This window comes from Anopheles moucheti, chromosome 2, assembly GCF_943734755.1.
Source record: "Anopheles moucheti chromosome 2, idAnoMoucSN_F20_07, whole genome shotgun sequence".
In the NCBI taxonomy this organism is placed as follows: Eukaryota; Metazoa; Arthropoda; class Insecta; order Diptera; family Culicidae; genus Anopheles; species Anopheles moucheti.
The window spans coordinates 97,053,037-97,074,279 of NC_069140.1; the positions used below are offsets into that span (position 1 = coordinate 97,053,037).

At 43.0% G+C, this 21,243-nt stretch overlaps 2 protein-coding genes across 2 annotated transcripts in view; one reads left to right on the top strand and one right to left on the bottom strand.

Moving 5' to 3' along the window:
- LOC128310620 (microtubule-associated protein futsch) overlaps positions 1-21,243 on the top strand; it is a 338,371-nt gene that overhangs the window by 9,782 nt on the left and 307,346 nt on the right. The gene's annotated exons all lie outside the window — the stretch shown is intronic.
- On the bottom strand, positions 7,144-7,986 carry LOC128300529 (probable E3 ubiquitin-protein ligase makorin-1; the record flags this gene model as incomplete). The annotated part of the gene is made up of 1 exon (XM_053036624.1): positions 7,144-7,986. A coding segment is annotated over exon 1 (843 nt), but the record flags the coding sequence as incomplete, so codon positions are not given.

The window sequence follows — 21,243 nt, forward strand, 5'->3', positions numbered from 1 at the left end:
ATTCAGAACCGCAAACTACCAGCCCGTACGGATCGGGCGGTCGACTCCATTTCTATCGGTTTTAACGCATGATTTCAGAGCGCTGCCGATAACGGTTTGTTTTGATTGTAATCAAAAATTAAAATTTTCTTCTCCTTGCATTTCAGGCCCGCGGATCAGTGAGAAACGATTTTCGGAGGGAAAACTAAAGTTCCCCGTCCTGTCCAATCAGTGAAATCGTCCATACTTCCTGCGCCAGTTAGCTATCAACCGAAACACTCCAGTGGTGATGGTGTGCGTCCATCGTTAAACGATCTTGCTTTACTATGTAGTACGCGTATCGACAGGCGGAGGTTTTTTTTCCTTCTGCGGTGGTTCACATTGCCATTTCGTCAAAACATTCTTTTCGTTAATTTGCTCAGCTTATCTTTTCAACTTCGGGCTTAGGACGGGCCCATCGATTCACCTGTCTCTCGAGATAATAATGAAATAAACAAATCAAAAATCTTAAATGCAAATTATCCACTCAGCGGTACACGCAACGGTGCCGGAAGGTGGACCATGGATGGAAGAGGAGAGCAAATCTCGGCAGCAAGCGGTTTCTTCGTAATTTTACTGTCCAAAAGCGTTGCCAACAGCAATGAGGGTGTTTTATGCTTCATGTTGTTTAAGTCTGTGGATTAAAGTGCCATCGCTTTATAATGCCTCCTGTTAAGTGTAAAGTTTTTTTTATAAAATAATACATAGAATTTAGTTATTTAAATCATTTGTTTATTAAATTAGCTTATATAAATGTGTCTCACATTAGAGACGCAGGGGCCACCGTGTGGAACATGTAAAAATAATAAAGAAAATATTTTCCAAAAGTAGATGAAGTTTGTTGCAAACAAATGTTTACGCTTTGGAACTCTCCACACCTGAGCGTCTGCTAAACATGCAGCTTCCGGGTGTTTTGGGATGGCATTATCTCTCCAAACGCTGACCAGTATTTACCCGCCAAGCGCTGGATAACAATGATGGCATTATTTGTTCGACATTTTGTGCTTTTTTTGGTTTTTGTCAGATTTCCCTTATTTTTGCGCTGGCAGTGGCGGTTCGAGTGTGGGGGGAAAAGAAAAGAATCCGATCATAAAAGCAAATGGAACATTAAAAGCGGCATCATATGACCGGTGGTGCGATAGGAAAATTACAAAAATTAGTCCACAGCGCTGGTGAGAAGTGGCTCAGCTGGCAGGACCGGCATCATTTCGGTTCCATTATCGTTTTAACTCGCCCTCGCCCAGCAGTTTGTGCTTTATTTTTTAAAGAGCGGCTGATCTCACGTGCCGGGCTGGCTGCTGACTGCAGCAAGATACTTTCACTACTTCGCAGAAGGAGTTTCTGGAAGGAACGCACAGGCTGTGGCCCGCGCAACGACACAGCAGGAGAGAAAGAAAAAACTCCGCCATTAGCGTTGGAAAGTATGTGTGCGTTTGCATGTAAATTGGTAAAGTGAAAATTTTCGGTAATAAAACCATCCTTTCTTAAAATTTGTTACAACCATTAAAAAGCTGCTGACCGTGCATTAAAGGGCTTTTAGTCGAGAGTGATAAAATTAGAATCGATGTCTGGATGATGCAAAAGATGGGAAAAGGTTTTTTGATAAAGTGTTTGTTAGATCATTTCAGGCCGATTTGGGAATGGTAAGTTATGGTAAAGTCAATAAAAAAGCTTTTTTATAATAAACAAATCAACCGAACAACTTTAAAAAATGCCAGGGGCGATGAAGGACATTTCCACGTGTTTTATTAAAAAATATTCAATCAGAAGCGCGTTTTAGACTAAGATTTATAAATTAAGTCATCAATTGGCGTTTGACGATCAATTGATAAGCATTTCTTCTGAACACTATAATCACCATCCGATTCTAAACTATTTAAACCTGAAGGTTTAAAGTTGAAAAAGCGATGTTTGGCTGGTAATTTGTTAGTTATTTTTTGAGAAAACAAATTAATAGTTAATTGTTGATTCGAAAGACTGAAATGGACATGGCTTCTAGGATGTCCGGCATCATTTTAAAGACATGATCAGCCTACTGGAGCCTGGCGAGTCTAATAGGTCTAATAAGTTCATTGTCCTTCCATACATATGGGACCAACAATCCTTCTTATAGAACGCGTTCATCAAGAGAGGGTTTCATCAATTGTTGGAAAAAAGGTTTGCAGACCTTCGAGAAAGATAAGTTTGGACATTGAAGATAGAGGACTATGAGGGTTTCAACCTCGTAATGTAATTTTTATTGGATCTTTCTCGAACCTAAAGCTTCGGGAAAATGCAATAAAAATATTCTTAGAACAACCCGACGATATATTTCCCCTTAATTAGTAAATTGTGTTTTATGGCAACATATTTACCCAAAACTACGTACTCTCTCATGTTAGGATTTAGTATTTAATAATTATTTCCCCGTAGTGGCTGGAACCGTTTCGGTTCACTTCCACCGAATTTAAAACTCATCCCAAGTGCGTCGGGCATCCATTTTATTCGGCCTACTTTGACTTAATTTCGACCGTTGTCTCCCCTTGCCCAAACGCAGTACATACACCAACCCTCACCCCTCCCGAGCCTACTTCGTGCAACTACCCCAGTCACCACCTGCATTATGTATTTATCCTTTTTCCCCTTAACGCACAGTGAACTGGGACGAGCGCATCCAAGCAACCCGGATCACAAATCCAGTCCACTCCCAACCCCCAACGGACAGCATCCCAACCGAAAGCGAATGCGAATGAATAAAATTCCCATTTTTTTAACCTCGTCCGACTGGGTTTTTTATTTACTTTGGGATTAAAAAATTATAAAATTACGCAAACCAGCAGTGGCGGTGGCGGGCGCTTCCCTGTAGCGCGGTGTAACGGGGTTGACCTTTTCTGGTCTCCTTCGAAAAATAAAGTGCGTGAGTGTTTTTTTTTTTTGCATGCTCATTTGTTTGGTTTTGTCGTGGCAGATACTTAGAAGTTGCAATAACAAAAAAAAAAAAATGAACACTGTGATAAGAAAATTCTCGCGTGCGGCAGTTTCTCTCCGTAATGTGTGTGCTGCTTGTGTGTTGGGATCTGGTTGGGAGGAGCTTGGCCGCGCAAAAAGGGAGGATTCAATAATTTATGTCATCTCGGCTAATGCTTAGGTTGCCATGAAATCTTTTTTCCTCTTGTGTTTAATTCCGCAAAAGCTTCCCGAATCTTTAGCCATCCCGTAGTCAAAGGGGACGCACAACCAGCTCGCGCTTTCGGCCCGAAGCCGACTGATGAAAAATCTTCAAATTTATTACATCTCGTGCGGCCATTGTCGCCGGTGTGGCAGTGTCCCGTTACGGCACATTTGCCATTCGCGATTCATTAAATGGTGGCCTGCCCGGGAATGGCCGAGCGAGCTATTGCGGGTTTGCGGTGGCATTTTTCTTCGGCCCCGTTCTGTCACACGACACCATCACCATGAAGGCTAGACAGATAAAATGGTTAACAGATCCTACGACGACGACGGCCGCTGCGTACAGATTTGTAGGCCGGCTCTCGATCGTTGCTTGTCGATCGAAAAGGGCACGAGAGCGCCTTTTTTAAGTTAGTTTAACCAAGCGCCAGCAGCGCCAAAGGGAAGACGGTCAGTACTTAATTTCACGCTACATTTGCTGCTGCAACAGTAGTGAGAAGCGGCTCAATGAAAGAGAGGCAGAGCCACTTATAACACTTTTTAGGTTATTTTTTTATATGTAACGTAAGAAGAACGTCGAACAAAGAAAAAGCAAAAAAGTTTCTTTATAAAAAAGGAAATAAAACAACAACTAAGTTCGAAAGAATTCAACAATAAATATGTTATTTTTGGACTTGTTGCAACTCCCAGGGTTTATATTTACTTTTTATTTTTGTGTCTCGCTCTATTTTGTCAATTTTTAATAATTTGCCTACTTTATATGGGCACTTATACTTTTACTGTGTTTTGTTATCGATTTTATTTAGTTTCTTTTACAACTATTTTTACTCTTTACTTTGCATTTGCATCTTATTGCCATATTTTTGCTTTTTTCCTGTTATGTTTTCAAATTTTCATTTTCTTCTAAGAAAAGTTAGTAATTAATTATTTAAAATTTGAAGCACTTTTATTAAAAATTGTCCGTTTGTTCATCTTTCCGAGCTAGAAATCATTTAAGCTAGAAATCAGTTCTCCCTTTATTACAGCCTAAATTTAACCATTATCCAGCGAAATAAGATATGCTCAGGTGGCTTTTGGTCTTTTTAAATGAGAGCTCGTTCACCGAAAGGCTTTCTGTCGCTTTCTTTTTTCATCGCAGAAGCTTCCATTGCGAAAAACATCCTTTCTCTCTGTACATACGTACCGTGGGGCCAGATGAAACTGACTGTAAGGGACAGGATGGACGGGAACGGGAAAGCAAAGGGAACGATTTTCATTTCATTTTAATACCAAATTGCTATCTCTCGCTCACACACCACCAAACGGAAGCCTTCGTTGGCGCGGAACGCGCGTGTGCCTTTGTGTGTGCACGCGTCCAATACCGACCCACCAGCCACCATCGTCCCATGGCCGGATGGAGGGTGGGTCCTGATAAATTAGGGGTAGATTTTCCTGCCCCCAACTTTTACTCGCGCCAGGTTCGCGTGAAACCATCCCAATTTCAACGAAGAGAAGCCTTTCAGCCATTTTAGGGCTTTCATTTTCGAGGCCCCGTTTGTTAGTTCCTTTTTGCCTGGCCACCACTCCCCCCCCCACCCCTTTCTCCCCAAACCGCCCTTGGCCCGCTTTTAAGCACTCTCACTTAAAAACTCTCCATGGCCGGCGGGACATTAAAACCGAAGCGCCAAATGCTGCTACACCATTGAAATTGGAGGGAGACAAGGAGAGCTGTGTGAGCGAGAAAGAGAAAGGGGGAGGGAATGACGGAGAAAGGCGACATAGAAACAAACGATGCGCAGAAGAAGGTGGAAAAAGGGGGAGAATCTAAATGGGGGGAGACAGGGCTGTGGGTGGGTGGACGTCCCAACGTCGGAAAAGTGTTGCCCTTGTATTGGTGCGTGTGTCGGCGATTAAATGGCAAACTGGGCCTCCGGCGGTAGGTAGAAAAGTGGCAAATTTTCCAAAGAACCCAGGCACTAAGGGTGGGAACGGCAACGGAGTGGTGGGTGATGGTGGTGGTGGAACGGGCAAGCAAAAAGGATAACAACCGGAAGGGACGATGGAATCGAAAGTAAGCGCAAGAGATGCTGCGGAGAAGTAGTGAGGGAAGGACATCGGTTTGGAGGGGTGGAGGAGGGAGGGAGGATGAAACCGAAGGGGGGGAACGTGAAAAATAATTTCCAGAATATTTAACCGTGAGGGGGTTGATTTTTTGTACTTTACGCCTTGTACTGTCTTTTAACCCCCCCCGTACATTCGCTTTTTCTCCCCATTCGCTTATTTTTTTTCTTCGCTGTAGCGTTTTGAGTCCTTTTTTCGAAACCGGGGCGCTTTTCTTTAATTTTTCACTTCTAGAAGGCTACCGTGTACCTAGTGTCCCTTACACTTTTTTTTTTGCTGCTGCTGCTGCTTATCTTTTGCTGTGTTAGTGTTGTTGTCTTTCGCTTCAGGACTCTTCATCAGGAGACGGGTTTTCGGTTTTTCCATCGTATCCCTCTTTCTGAGAGTTGTAGCCTTTGGCTCCAAAAAGAAAAAAATCTGAGAAAAGCGCCCGGCAACAGGATTTTTTGGCCACACCGTGCCGATGGAACCGATGGGGGGAGGTGGAGAAGGTACACAAAACAGGGGGAGAATGGGGGTGGAAATGAAATTTGCATTTTAAAGGAAAGTTTTCGAGTATTTCGGCCGTCGTACCGGCGAACGGTTGAGGTCGAAGAGTTGCCGCTAAGATAGCATAAATTTACGTTCATTTTTAATGACGGTAGTTTGTTTGGAAGGATTTTTGGCTGAGGGCGAAGTGCTAAAGTCCGAAGAACGAGAGAGAGAGAGAGAGAGAGAGAGAGAGAGAGCGAGCAAGGCTTACGCGCGAAGACGATTCAAGCAGGCTGTGTCGAAGATGGATAAAAAAAAACTGGCAGAATTAATAAGGGGGCAAACAACGAAAAAAAAAAAAAAAACAAGTAACACTCTGAACGGAATGACAATCAAAGTAGGCAAAAACAACAGACAAGGGGACAAGCTGAGCCAGGAGAAAGCAAACAAGAAAAAAATCTTATCCCTACCCGTTAAAGTCGAAAAAGTTAGATGAAAAAAAAATCAACAACCAGATCTTCCAAGCAGAAATACTGCAGATGGAAATGTCTTTAATTAATGTTGGAATGTTTATTGCCACTTGCTTTAATTGATTGTAATTAACTTTTGAATAATTCTTTTCTTCGCCTAGCGCAAGCAGATGGGGGAATGAATGGCTAGAGTGCAAAAAAAAAACACGAAAATTTATAACGAAGAAAAAGCGAAAGGGATAATTTATTTGCAATGAATTATGAATATTAATTTGTATTGTTTTTTCACTGGGAAATGGAAAACTGGTACAATTAAATGTATCTGTTTCTGTTTAATTGTAGTTAGGACAGTGTGCCTCAACAGAACCTCAAGTTTTTGTTTTTAAGTAACTTGTATCAACGAAAAGGGTTTAAAAAGTTAAGCTTTGTTGCGCAAGCTGCATAACTTTAGGCGTTTTTCTTACGAGGGTTGCATTTTACGCAACTAAAATAAATAAACAGACGGAATTTGAATGAGCTAGTGACTAAGATATCGTAGAACTCACATGATGTCCGGTGGCGCAAACTTTTTTCAATATTCAATAATAGGAGATGGTAGACGGTACATGATTTGCCGAAGATCCTTCCAATCGTCCAGCTCCTGTCGACATATATTGTACGTTCATCATCTTTCTGCAACAAGTAAAACGTTAACAATTCATTTATAATCATAACAAACACGATGGGATTTTAAATGATCGCTCAATAGAAAAACTTACAGCACTTGTAACTCCTTCTTGCTGGAATGTTCCTCGATATTCGCTGATATAGGGACTTGACTTGAGGGAATTTAAGCTGTCGCATGCTTGTAAAAACATTTATTCCCAAATGGACATGTTTTGTTCGTTTTGAAGTTCCGGCACAATATTTTTTTACATCCTGTCTTGTATGCACGGATCAACATTTTCTTCGCCTTATGGTCCTCCACCCAGACAAAACTCGGGCAAACGAATCTGGATTCTACCCGACATACTGGACAGCCTCTTCTGACGGGTTTCGTGTTGTCCGACTTACGCCAACTGCGTATGCATTTGATGCAGAATACATGCTTACACCCCGACAGTATGCCAAAGCGTTGCTCGCGGGGTCGCTTTTCCATCACCACCTCCATGCAGACGCTGCACGTCTTGTCGCGCGATAATTCCAGCTCGGCGGCACATTTCAGCACGGTGTTTTGCAGCTTGGCACACTCCAGAGCGTGGATGCGCCGGTCCTCAGTGTCGCCTGGAACTAGGCAGTATTTATGGCATACGTCACACTCCTCCTTGTGTACGTCGCACTCGGCAAAAGGGCAATTGGGATCGGTCTCTTTGCAGGGCAGTAACTTCTGTTCCATTTCTTCATCAGTTACAATGCTCGACGATTCGCTGGTTGACGAGACTGACGATCGGTCAACTACGGCATCGTCTTCGTCATCGTTTAGCTCTTCTTGTGTCGCTTCCGGGTTCACATGATTTTCTGTTTCAATAACTCGTTGATCGGACTCATTTGCAATGGGCACGAGTCGAAGGGCACCGTTCATGCTGGACCATTCCGATATGAGCAGCTCCTCTCCTGTTTCACCGCTGTCTGGTGTAACATCTCCGACAGCGTTGCCGTCTTGCGTCGCGATCACATCCGAAACAGTGGACTGAGAAGAACTGCCAAATAAGCACGTACCATGTTGACTGTGTTTAGTCTCGACCTTTTCGGTAGCGCCAGTATCTGATGGTGCTGCTGGCACGTTCTTGTTCTCCATCGTGGAAGGGATAAGTTCTTGGAATGGTACCGACGAACGCGCACAACTCTTCTACTTCTGCCAGATGTATTGACTGGTACAATAAAAAAAAACTCAAAAAGATATTACACACTTGCTCCACAAAATATAAGTTCGTTCACAATAGTTACGGACCGAAAATGGATTCTAACTAAATGGTTTGCTATTAAATTTACCGTGAAATATGGGCCACACTTCTGCGTGGCGAGTAAACACGTGGAAAATGACGCTGAGGAAGACGCGCGCGCGCTCGAGACTTTCACGAAACTGTACACCGAATTTTTGCACTGCACCCCCACAATGATGGCGGACTTTTATAGTTCCTATGGTAAAGTGTATGGAAACAGACCATTCACCAGCTTCCGCGATGACGATGGGTAATTCTAGTCTTGGTTTAAATTGGAAGCGCTGGCTGTGGTGACTACACAGGAACGATCGGATATAACCTACTGAATCAATCGCGAGGATCTTTTTGGTGTCCGCTTGTACGACCGTTTTTGTATATCTGCAGAATATTGTATTATCAGAGAGTTAAAACATAAAGCGATAAATTTAATAGCTCCCTTCTGGCCCTTCAATGAGTTTGATCTAGGTGTGTGTGTGTGTGCACGCATAGCTCACAAATGTCAAACGAGGTTGTCAAATTGACATAAACATGGGGGATGTTTTGAATTCCAGTACAAAAACAGTTAGTGCACGTGCTGTTATAAATTTGAAAAAATTTACATCTTGTTAATTTTTTGAATTTTCATGTTGTTGTTTAGCAAATTTAGTAGAAGTAGAGCTAAAACCATCACCATCATTGGAGCTCCCTACGCCTTGAGGTACCAACGCAAAAGAGGATATCTTGTTTGTGATGTATTTTCTTCAAGGAAAATGGACTGTTTTGCTTGATTAACACAATAGCAGTGTAAATTACAAAGTACCATTAATAGTGACTAGAAAGGAACATTTCATTAATTTGTTTCACATTTGCTTATGCTCAGTAATGATCTTTCTTTTCCAAAGCAGTGCATGCTTTGGGCATTGGTATAAGTTCTTACTGTCCCTTTATTTCGTCTCTTCATGTCACTTTCACTTTTAAATCTTCCCTTCAAGAAACAACCGGGCAGGCGATTGCTGTTTTAGTGCAAAAGTAAAATAAAACCTTAATTTCCACCTCAATGCCGGATCGCGTGAGGGTTCGCGGGTGCTTTATTTCATGGTTTGTCGAAAAAAGACTTCCCTTAACTGTGGGAAGCCGTATGAACGACTCGCGCTTGGCCATTCCAAACGCTCTTTCTCCCGCACTTGTTGTCCCGTGGTGGAAGGAAAATTGAATTCCCACCGAGTGGGTTTCCTTTACAGTGTCCGCGTGAAGTAAGTGCGTACGCTACCATTTTTCGGCAGAAGGGTGCTTTTACGACCCAAAACAAGTAGCATCGCAAACGGATGCAGCAAAACCGACCGCATTGGTCAATTGCTCGCGTATCACGATGAAAGTGGCACATGGCGCAGTTTTAAAAAATTAAGAAATCTCTGATTGTACTGAGGGCTTTGTCTGGTAGGTAGGTGAAATGTAAAACGGACAACAGTCACCTATTTGCTTTAAAGAATTTAGTTAAACGTAGCCTGTATTTAGGAATTGTATTACGCCTGTATTGGTGATAGTCGCCAATGTTTTGGAGTCCGTTAAGACAAATTCACCAAGGATCATCCGTTCTAACTGGAATGTGAATATTATTTTACATTAATTTTTCTCTCTCTTAAATTAAATTGCAACTCTTTTTTAGCACATTGACTTGAATTTTCGAAGAAAGTGTATAGTGGAAAACCACTTGCATCACATTATCGCTTCAGGAATTACTGAACCTCCATTGACAGTCCACTTATTCCCTGTGACATAATTATGAAAATGTTTAATTCATCGTAAAACCTCCACTGCCAGGGGTCACGTACCGCATGTCAAGTTGGTTTGGTATTTTAATCATGTCCCTTCCCGAAATCGAGCACCATCGGTACGTCACGTTGCATAAGGATCATTTTGCACGAGAACCTATGGGGCTAGATGAAATTATTTATTCGAAATTAATAAAATTCATTGCCTGGCCACAGCAATCTGCATGCCGTGGATCATCCGGTCGCGGAGCTTGGTGGCCGGTGTTAATTATCATCCCATTAAACCGTCGAACGAAATTTCGTCCATCGGAAGACCATCGGACCGCCAACGCGCGAAAGATAATGAATATGCAGCATTCCGATCGAGAAACGCTGCAGGAAGGTAAAAGTGGGCATTTGTTTGTACTTTTCTAAATTATTTGGTCTCGTTTTTTTTTTTGCTTCAGGAAAACATGTTTATGAAATATCGCAAACATTCTCCAGCCGAAAGTCGAACGGTTGGGCGTAGTGTTCGCCATGTCGGATCAATTATAGCACCAAAGCCGTGAAGGCACTTGAAATGTGCGGGACGCGAAGAAAAGTATGTAAATTATGTTTTTTTTTTTGGTTTTGTTTATTAATTTTCCATCACTTATAAAACGTTAAAACAACGCCGTACCGTCTTCTACCAGAGCCGGACGCAAATTATTTGTACGGGATGTGTTTGGTTTTGATGAGTACAAAGCGAAAAATAAAAAAAATGCGAAAGAGGCAGGAAATTTGTTTATTTCGCTTTATATTCCCAACGAATCTAATGATTGGATATGGTATGGTATGGTATGAGATGAAAAAAACGTCAAACATTTTAATGAGGTCCATCCGAAATGATCGTTCTGATCGGGACGGTGTGATACGGAGGCTGCTGGAATGTGGGAAATGTGTATCGGAAGTTGGAATTGCAAAATGGCATCAATCAATTGAAAGTTATTAACAAGTTTTCTCGCTGCGAGGGGAGTACAAATGTGGAAAGTGGGCAGTGTGGTTGTATTGGTAGGAACATTTTATTTGATTACCTGTACATTTTGTCAATTGAAACATTTACAAGAGGTTGTTAAGGGGTTTTTTTTGTTAATATATCAACTACACACTTTGTTAATATAACGAACGTCAAATGCTTTGACGATATGTGACGATTTTCATAACGAAAATTGAATTAATAATTTAATTTTGTACTACAAAACGTTGCATTGTTTTGCTAATTTTCACCAATTTGCCATATGTAAATCAATAACATTTTGTATAAAAATATTTGCAAATGAAATCCGAACCGTTGTCCGTTTCGCATTGCTGCCAATACAATTAACCTCAAGTAGACTTAAGCCATGCTGACGTGAGAACATGCAAACTACTGGCCAAATCGCACCGACCGACAATATCCGTTGGTTCGCCCATCCTTCCAGAACCGAGAGAGAAAATAAGACCACACCATATAATGTGCCACTTGATGCTTATCGCCTGGCACCGATCAACTGACCGAAAATGTTTCCGGTGGGGAACGCTAAGCCAGGAAAAGGTCCTTTGCCGTTTGACAAAACAGATGTTTGCATGAACTGGTCGGCTAAATCACTGAATCGATTGTCATCAAATCAAAACGAAATCAAATTCCATTTTTCTCCATGCATAAGGGCATCCTCTTGATCCTTGTCCACCGTGCGTGAAGGTTGTTGTGTACCGCCGCAAGGAAGAACATCAATTTCTCACCTACTGCCCGTATGTGAATCCCTTTTTTTTTGGTTGATTTCGGTTGAATCTTTCGACTTCCGGAGCGGTAGAACTTAAACTCCCCCCATTTGGTTTGAAGTTGGGCTTTTTTTTCTCTGCACGACCAGAAAGGACGGCAGGCAAATCGGGCCTATTCAAGAAATAAAACGGGTGCCCGTGTCCTTTTCATTCGGTCATTGAAATCCTTCTCACAGGCGTTTCGATTGCTTCCACACATGGATGGTGGTGCGTATGGGTTGGGCATAAAACATCCTTCGGGGTCGAAGGATAATCCGGTCCAGAATAGGCTCCCGTTCCTTCCACAATCTCTCTCCCTCCCTTTTGTCGCTTATTCTTCAACTCGATAAACGACAATTGATCTTTGCAACGGACATTCGACCGAATGGAAAGCGTCCTTCGTTTGGTGTTGGTTAATATTTTCCCTCTTTGGGTTAATATTTTTCCCTCTTTGTGGCCGTTTGCTCAGACTTCCTGTTGCGTATCCTTTCGACCGGATTGGATGTGAATTGTGCCGGTGAATGTTGGTGCTTGTGGCTGTATGTTTAGTTGTCAAAACCGTGCGAATTGCGTCCTGTTTGGGCATCACGACCAGAAGACGGTGACGACGAAGGTGACAGTATGTCCGTCCGCTTGACGATGATGACACACTTTGTATTTGAATGGAAATCCGGTATGGATCACCTTTTAACCTTTTCCGATGCCGGGAACATTTGAATTTGAATTCGTTTTCATGGAAAATTTAAGGGCATGAGGAGGTGGGATTGAATCCAAAAGTAAGAGAAAGAAAAGGAACGAAGGATGGTATCAACTAAGCGTGCCATGCTTTAAGCTGTCATTTCCATCGGTCAACTAGATAAGACAAGCCATTTAGTACGAGCTAATGCTTCAAATGGATGCAATTGGTAGAAGGGGAACATGGTTCCGGTTGCCTTGAAGAGGAACTTCGCTGTGTTTTCTTGAAGACAAATAGCAAATAAAACAATGTTCCAAATTAAAATTAAGACAAAGAAACAAATTGTGCATTACGATATGACTAGAAGCTATTAAGACTAAATTATATTATAAAGGAGCAATTAGATTCGCATTCTATGAGAGTCTCATTCTAACAACTTTTGGTTAAATTTAGTTTTCAAGATGTCCAAATAAGAGAAGGTGATTCGAAATACGCGAATCGCCTCAGTCGGAATTTGTAGTGTGTATTTAATACTTTCATTGTTATGTTTTTTTTGCAACTGTTTATTAAAACATTATGATATATTCATGGTATGTAACAAAAAGTTATTACAATTTTTAATAAACCATTAAACATGTTTACCTTCACGATATTATTGAATTCTCGCGCGGTAAAACGTTTTAAAAGCTTTTACCCATTTGCCAATGAGAAAGAGAAAACAGATCTCTTCTCAGATACACCGACACACCCGGCCCATAATGCCGTGAGGCGGCCCCGGAAAACAACATAATTAATGAGTGTAATTTAATAAGTATTCGTAAAATAAAAACAAAGTGACCGAATGGGCGAAAGGAACAGCCAAACACGAAGCGCTGAAATGTTTCCTTGAGGGCGGCCGGCCAGGTACACATTCCTTTATACCGAAACGATATTAGACTATCTATAAAAATGCAAACAATTTGCCGCTTACCCAGGATGAGCACGGCGAAATCACACACACCAAATCCTCCACTGCTTCCACAATGGTGGAATGTGTTTGCGTAAGGTGCGTACGTAATTTGAGAAATTTAACGATATTAATTGTTGCTTTTTAACGTCTTTCTTTTTTTTTCTTCGTTGGAGGGAGTGGGAGCCCTGCTTAATCCTGATGGGGCCGAAAGTGGGGGCCATTCGAGTACCACCGGCAAAAACCATCATCCTCACGTTGAATATTGAAGTGGAGTCATTCGCTTAAATGGTCCATTTTGGGTGGGTTTTTTGTTTCATTTTATTTTAGTACACGGTAAGCACTTTGACGTTGGCGTTGGAAAACCGTGAGTTCCTGACAGGATATACTCATTCTAGATCAAACATCTCAAAACGTCGCCTTTTTCCCGCTTCTTTGTCAAGGATAATCGCTCGCCGTGCGGTGGGTCTTTCCTAATCGTTTGGTCCGGCACCGGAAAAGGTATCAAATGGATCCGGTGGCAAGGTGGAACGGGGGAGGGTATGGTTTGGTAGGGGATATTTTAATGAAAATTTAAATTTTAATATCTCTCCTTACCCGCACCACGCCGCGCCACGTATGAGCAAAAGCGGGCTTGGAGTGAGAACATTTGCCGTTTTATCATCGACTTCCTAGCACGGGACCAGCCAAAATGTGCCATTTCCGTGACGGTGTGGGCAGTTTGAGGCTGAGTGAAATTGTTGAGTGGAGCGAATTTATTATAATTCCTGTTGCCAACGGGCGTCAAAGTAAACACCGGCGACCGTGTCCACCGTGTTGGGCTGGAGGACTTTGTTTTTGTGTTGTCATTGAAGCGGGAAGCCTTGTTTGATAAAGGCTCCGAAGCGCCTGTCAGCAGAGTTGTTGGCAACAATGGTAATTTTAGCACCATTGCGATAAGTGCCCTCGTTTCCCATCGAACACACATCAATCGGCGGCTAATGAACTGGCCCGATGGGACCGGAATGTGTCGGCCACCGGTCGACCCGGTGTGTGCGATGATGACAGGTTTTGCGTGATTTGGAGGGACCAATTTTTACTAGAACAATGGTGTCATTTATAGCGAACCGATAAAGTTTGACAGGTTTGCCAGTTTTCCCCCGAAACCAAACTGTTATTTTTAACCAAAAGCGGTTTCATTTTGTCCCCACAGCAGCACAAAACAGCTTTCCATTTTAAATGGGTTTTTAGGATGTTTTATATTAAATGGCGCTTTATGCTCACCTTTCCCTTTTTTAAGGACGCTTTTCGTGATTTTTCGTTGACAGATCGATGTTAACTAGATTGACAAAAAATAATGCTTGAAACAATGTGGAATATGGAAGGGAGAAATGAGGAATAATAGAAAAAAAATCATAATGAACTTAAATTTTCTCTTCATAAATCTATTTTTTTCAACACGAACACATCAACAGTGTCGCATACACGCATGTACACGTTAGATGGTGGCAATCGAAACCGCAATATTGGCTCAATTTCCACCGCTGTAGCAATCGACGCGTCATTCAGCACAAATCGCTCGTAGGGGATGCAAAGACCATGTGTCGGCGTACATTGTAAGCCGCGGCAATGTGCGCTGGTATGGCCTTTTCCCTCGCTACTTTCGTTCGGCGGCAGAAATTGGCCGTTGGTTTCCTTTCCTATTTTTGCCTACACGTGCACCCGAAACGTATTGCATATAAAGAAGGCGTTAATTCTGACTTATTGACAGCATCATCAACGACCAAATGCGGCGGTTGGCTGCTCATGGGGAAGGAGATTTTCGCGCGAGTGCTCGCTGTCACCGATGTTCGATATGGGTTCGTCCGGTTTCGAACGGTTCCCGCCGGACCAGTATGGCGAGGAGAATGCATTATAAAGAAATGATTTGGGAGCATGTTAGACCCTGAAGTTTGAAGGAGTGTGTTTTTTTTTTAGTCGTGAAGGATTCTTTTTTTCTGTCACTGTTCCAGTTAGCCATAACGCACTAATGCTCACACTTTTTCCGTCGGTTAGTCGACCGGTTCCTTGGGGAAATCATCCCGTGCACTTGAAGGAACGAGAGTATGAAAAAGTGAAAGTGAAAGTATCGTACCATCGTACTGTTTTCTAACAATTTCCATGTGAATAAACCTGCCGAACGAACCATTTTGACGTTTTGGGAGAATGGGGAAACCAGGGTGACATTGAAGTGCAATTTGTGGACGCGCACCACGTGCGTTGTGCTTTTGAAATCCTCGCTGGACCGGATATATGCTAGTGTGTCCGTACTTTAGGTTGTCCAAAAAGCCGCAAAAAAAAAAATAAACCGAAACCGCAAACAATTCCAACGCATTTGTGCGTGCGCGCTTTTCCCGCTGATTATTGGAAGTTTATACCCATGCGTTGATGTTTCGATCGGACGAAGACACGGCGTAGCCTACTCCGCCTGTCGATATGACATTTTTGATGCGTTTGCAATGTTTCCAGTGAGCACTTCCGAGTGCGGAAGCTAAGCTAAGCTCAGGTAGGAAATAAATCGGAATTCACACGGCCCGTTCTACCGGGATGTGTTTGCGCGTATCGTAAAATATTTAAATGACACGCGTATAAAAGTTGTGTACTTTGGGCTTTGGTTTGGTGAATTTTGACATCGCACGCATCACAAGTGGATATATATTTCCGTACGTGAGGTGGATTTTTGTGCGCTGGTGAACGTTTGATCAGCAAAATCAAAACGTATCCGAAACCGGACAATTTCATGGCCGCAGCAGACCTTAAAAAGCAAGCATAAAACAGATGCAGATTTGAAGTGGTTGAGACAATTGCGCGATAAACTGGTGGGAAAATAAAATGAGTAACTTATCGCGGTTTCTGAAAAGCATAAAGTTGCGTTAAAGTTTGATTCGATCATTTTCTTGTCGTCTTCTTAAAGTATTGCTGCTATTTCACTGAGAACGCCTAAATGTATGCAATGTAGTGGAAACATCACGATGTTTCAAATGAAAACGCCTAAAAGTATGCAATGTAGTGTCTATTGCTCCTTAAACAGTAATTTGATGCTTTATAGTGTTAACACTTTTTTTAATTGCACATTTTAACGTTACAAATTACTTTATACAGACCGAGACGCAGATGGAAGCTCAACAACTCCCTCAGCACACAGGAACATCATGTGCGCTGTTACGCTAACCCATTCAGAAATAATAAGACCGTTTCGGTGTTTTAAGCGATCTTTCCAAAATTTATTTGCATCTCATCTAGGGCACCGAAAGGACCGTATACAGTCCCGGGCACGGAGTCAAATGAAAAGTAAAAGAACGAGAGCAATGAAAAAATCCACTCATGCCCGGGGTGGTGCCAGTAATGGGAACGTAATAGCGAAACCGAGGCAATTCGCGAGGCAATGAAGCGCACACGGTGAGGCGCAGCTGGTGAAAGGATCCGGTAAGCCGTGGGACTACAAAACAGAAAAAAACTGAGGGGGTTACATTATGCAAATTTTTTATACCCTCATTCCGCTTCTAGTTGCGTGGATGAGTATTCCCTGTGTGCGTGTGTTTTGTCATTTGTCTGCGTTTTTCCACGTTAGAGTAGGGAGAGTGGAGAGAGTTAGGAGTAAGCGCCGACGATCCATATCGGGCCCTTTTAAGCGTGACACGCGAGATGACGCGCTGGCTTCCTGTACGTTTTTCTCTTTGCATTAACCCCTTGTAATTGGCGAGGCTGACGGTCCAAAGCCCGGTCCCGGCACGAGACGGCAGTGTAATGTAATTTTTGTGCCTAGGATTTATTGCATGCCTTGTGATTTTTCACCCAAGTAGATAGCGCACATCACTGCGTGTTTCCCGTGCCACCGTTGCAGCCAAAGCTAGACGAGGGCTGTGCAGAGACGGGGGAAAATTTCTATTTCGCTTTTCTCCTTTCGTTTGGGGTGTCTTTTGGGGGTGTTTTTTCACCCTTCGTTATGCTTTATGGTGGTGAAGTTTTTCTTAAAAATTTTTAATTTTCACTTACATCCACCGCGTATACTTTCGTTTGTAATTTTCTTTGCCAGCGAAAATGTTACTACAACACTTTAAGATAACGCACAAGGCGCCACAAAACGCGTCTCTTTGCGTTCCCAGTTACTGCGCTTAACGAAGATTAAAAGCAACCCCTGATGAGAGGCAAAAATAAATTACACAAAAAAACCTCCAATTCCAACGCTTGAAAACGAATCGAGAAAAAGCCAACAACTTTTTGCCGAAAGAACAAAACAATAGGGCAAAAAATTGGGGAAGAAATATGGATGGGTTTTAAAGAAATTACAGAAGCACACGTTGGGCGAAGGCAACACAATGTGGGCTGGGGCTGGCCGATTTGTTATGCACTTCTGTAATTCGGCCTTAATTTGAAGGATTAACAAACACTCTGGCAGCTTCTAGCTGGTGACTTTATACTGTTTTCGCTGTTTTCTTTTATTAAATTGGTACAAAAGGGAATAAAATAAGAGCAATGTGAAGGGAAATGAATGTGGAATAAGCGAACTGATGGATTGCTATCAAAATGGGAATGCTGGTTTTTTTAATGATATTTTCCCTTCCAGTATGAATATTTTATTAGTAATTTTACAGCGGAAATTCGTATTGCACAACATTCTTTTGCTGCGAAGAACCATTTCTACCATTTTGTGGTGCTAACCGTCCCAAGTCATTAATTAGATCAGCCATTTTCTTCCAACGTCCGTACTGCGCTTGACCGTCATGAAGCCGGGAAAAGGGTTAGAAAGAGGCAGTTCACATAATAACCCTTTCTTCGATAGGATGAGCACCTATAGGAACGCTGAGAGCACAAAAAAAGCTGCTCCAAATATGGCCGTCCAGTACCTTCTGCTGCTGCATTAATTGGTCGAAACCCGAAACAAAAAGACAAGAAAACCCAACCCTCACAAACCAGTTTAACCCGTTCGCCCGTTAAAGGATTAAACGAACACACGCAGGAACGCTAGCGAACGTTCGCGTACCCCTTGGCACGCAAACGATAGGGTGACGCGTGCGTATGCAAATGAGACGTTTCAAAACCCGGCTGCGTACCGCGCTGGTGTTGGTGTGCGTTTTTCGGGTATTTTATTTTACGTTCGCTTTTAGAAAGAAAAAAAAAACACCGTACACCCCCTTCACTGTGCGTTGTTTTTTAATCAGAAGCGAAACCGGAGCGACATTAACGCACCGGCTGCTGCATGGCTCGGATGGTTTGGTCGCCCGGTTCTCGGAGAGCGCATGTCCGCCTAGGTTGGATGTGGGTTGCGTGTGGATATTGGGGAGGGAAAGTGGGTGGATGGAAAGCGAAAGGGGGGAAAGAAGAGGTTTTCGTTTAAGCTTACGTTTTTTTTTATCTTCATTTCACTCCCTTTTGCCCATTAAAAACCTCGGTGGGTGGGTGGGGTGGGTGGGGTGGGTGGGGTGGGTGGGGTGAGGGAGTAGTGTCGGAACCGCGGAACCGTGCGGAGTAAAAGAAACAAACGACCGTTTCGGGATGGGTTAAACGAGGGGTTTGCAATGTAAAAAGGATAAGGATTTTTGTTGCGTCCTAGCGAAAGAGAAAATGCTGGGTAATTTTTCTTTCACTTTTTTTCCCGCACTTTTCCCCCTTCATTTTCGTTTTGTTAAATACGCAAGATTCTCATTAATGGGTTGTGTGTGTGTGTGTGTGCGGTACGGTGGGCTCTCCCCCCCCGAGGCGTAATCGATTTTTATTTTTCGGTGGTTCTGGCGCTCTGCTTGCCTTTTGGGGTGGTGTGGTGCGTATAGCCTACCTTTCGGGCGCACCGAATACCGAGCTGCTGCTGTGGATCGCGGCTCGGATGCTGGGTTGCTGGGATGGAACGATCCATTGCTGACCATCTCTAGAAACAAGCAGTAACCAAGCAAGGTAGGCCATGGGGGCGTTTATTTAGATTTTGAAGCCTTCTTTTCGCTCTCTAAAATAAAAAAAAATCCCATTGCTTCTTTATGTATAAATACGCGCCGTTTCTTACCTCCCTCATTTTCCATCCCACTTTACCACCCCCACCGGTACCCCTTGTCGGTGCGGGGAAGGTGGGAAGAGTTGATGGCGGATGGCTTTCTATTTGTTTTCGCCTTGCAGTAAATGGGCGCTTGCTTATCTCGCAACTGGAACGGAACTGGTTTCGTTTCTTCCCAGTGCTCCAGTGCCGCAGGGAATGATGGTTCGTGTTTTCTTTTAAACGAATTTTAGGAAATAACCCGAAACGCACCAAAAGAAAAACCCTTGGTTTGATCCAGGCAGTCCGTGCTTTTCCCCAAGCGGCTATCTGTTCGGGATCGGATTCGGTTGGGCTACTAAGATTACTTCCGTCCTGTCGATCGTAAATGAGTTGCCAGGGCTATGCAAAACTGGGCAGACATGATGCTTTAAATGAAAAGGTTATCGGTGCCGAAAGGGGTGGGGTGGGGGGGAAGGAGGGACGCAGCGTGTAAGAGAAGCGGTGCGTAGCGATTCCATTAGCGCAGCCCACCCTTTTTTTCTTTCGATTGTACATAAAATTTAACTTTCTTCGATGACTTAGAGCAGAAGTTGAACGGTGTTGTGTTGTGAGTGTGTGCAAGCGGGAGTGGAATCCGCGGATTTCGCTAAGGGTTGTTGCTCTAAACTGAAGCCATTAGAAATGAATGCTGCTTGTTCGGTAGTGAGACACCGATGGTGAACGTAGTCGACCGATCGATCCGTCGAGTGAATGGTGATTTTTTAAAATGTTTATCATAATTAGTTGTTTTGGGATTTATCTGCTTAATTTTTTTATAATCATATGTTCTTTTCTTCTACTGGTATTGTTTTACTATTATTTGCATAAGTTTTACAATACTTTTTAAAACTTTTGTTCTTTTACACCGTTTTCTTTAATTTGTGCTCACTTTCTTAATCATTGTTCTATTAGTTTTATGTTTTCCCCAAATTAAATCAGTTCTTTTTATTTCGTAATTTAAAAAAATCTACTTTATCTACTTCAAAAATTCTAAATTACTTCGATTTGACGTTCTAAAGCAAATTACTTCCCGCTGCAACCCCTTTTCCCCCATCACCGGGGCCGGGTTCGGAAAAATCATTCTCCTGTTTCGCGCAAGCAACTGTTGTTCTTTCCGCTTATTTCCATTTCACAACCAGGCCTAGAGCCTACTGGCTATCCCCGACTACCGAGTCGAAAGTCCGGGATACTTTTTTTGTGCGTTGCTTCTTTCTTCTGAACTGTTGCCCTTCCGACAAGATGACGCTCATTTTCTCTGTTCCATTCTGTTTTGGCATCATCCCCGTTGGCCACCACCATCACCCACCCCCGGTCAACGCGTCCTGAAGGGTGGAAGTTTCTTTTCTTGTTGCTTTTCACCTTTTTCATTTGGCAGAAGGAATGAAAAAAAAATACCCGGGGAAAGTCTTTACCGTCCCGCGAGACGCAAACGAAAAGCTTGCCGTAAAGAGAATCGTTTCCCAAACTGCTGTACATAGGCGATTCTACCACTTTCTAAGCCCTTGTGTGTCCCCGTCTGCGAGCGAACCCCGTTGCGCCAGGCGGTTTCTTTATGAATTTGTCCATCTCCATTGCTTCTGGTACGGGCGATGGACGGTGCTAAAATTTAAAGATAGCACCCTTCTCCCAACCGGAAGCAGAGCAGTACATCCCCGAACCCGTGTACATGGTCCATGGACAGGATTGTAAAGCCGAACCCCGAGAAGTTGTACGCTTTTTCTTCTTGTCGCGCTTGTAAATCTATTGCACCGGTTGGTTTCTTCTCGAGCCGACCACGAATTCGCGGAATTTTCGGTATTCAAATGTCGGACATCAAGCGTAGAAATGGTACACATCCTGCGGCCAGTCCAATTCCGTGCCGGTAACCGCTTGGAAGGCCCACCTTTATCTTTGTTTTTTTTTTAATTTCAACTCAAAAATTGGTTTCCTCAGTCGAGCGTAGCGAAGTCCTTCCTG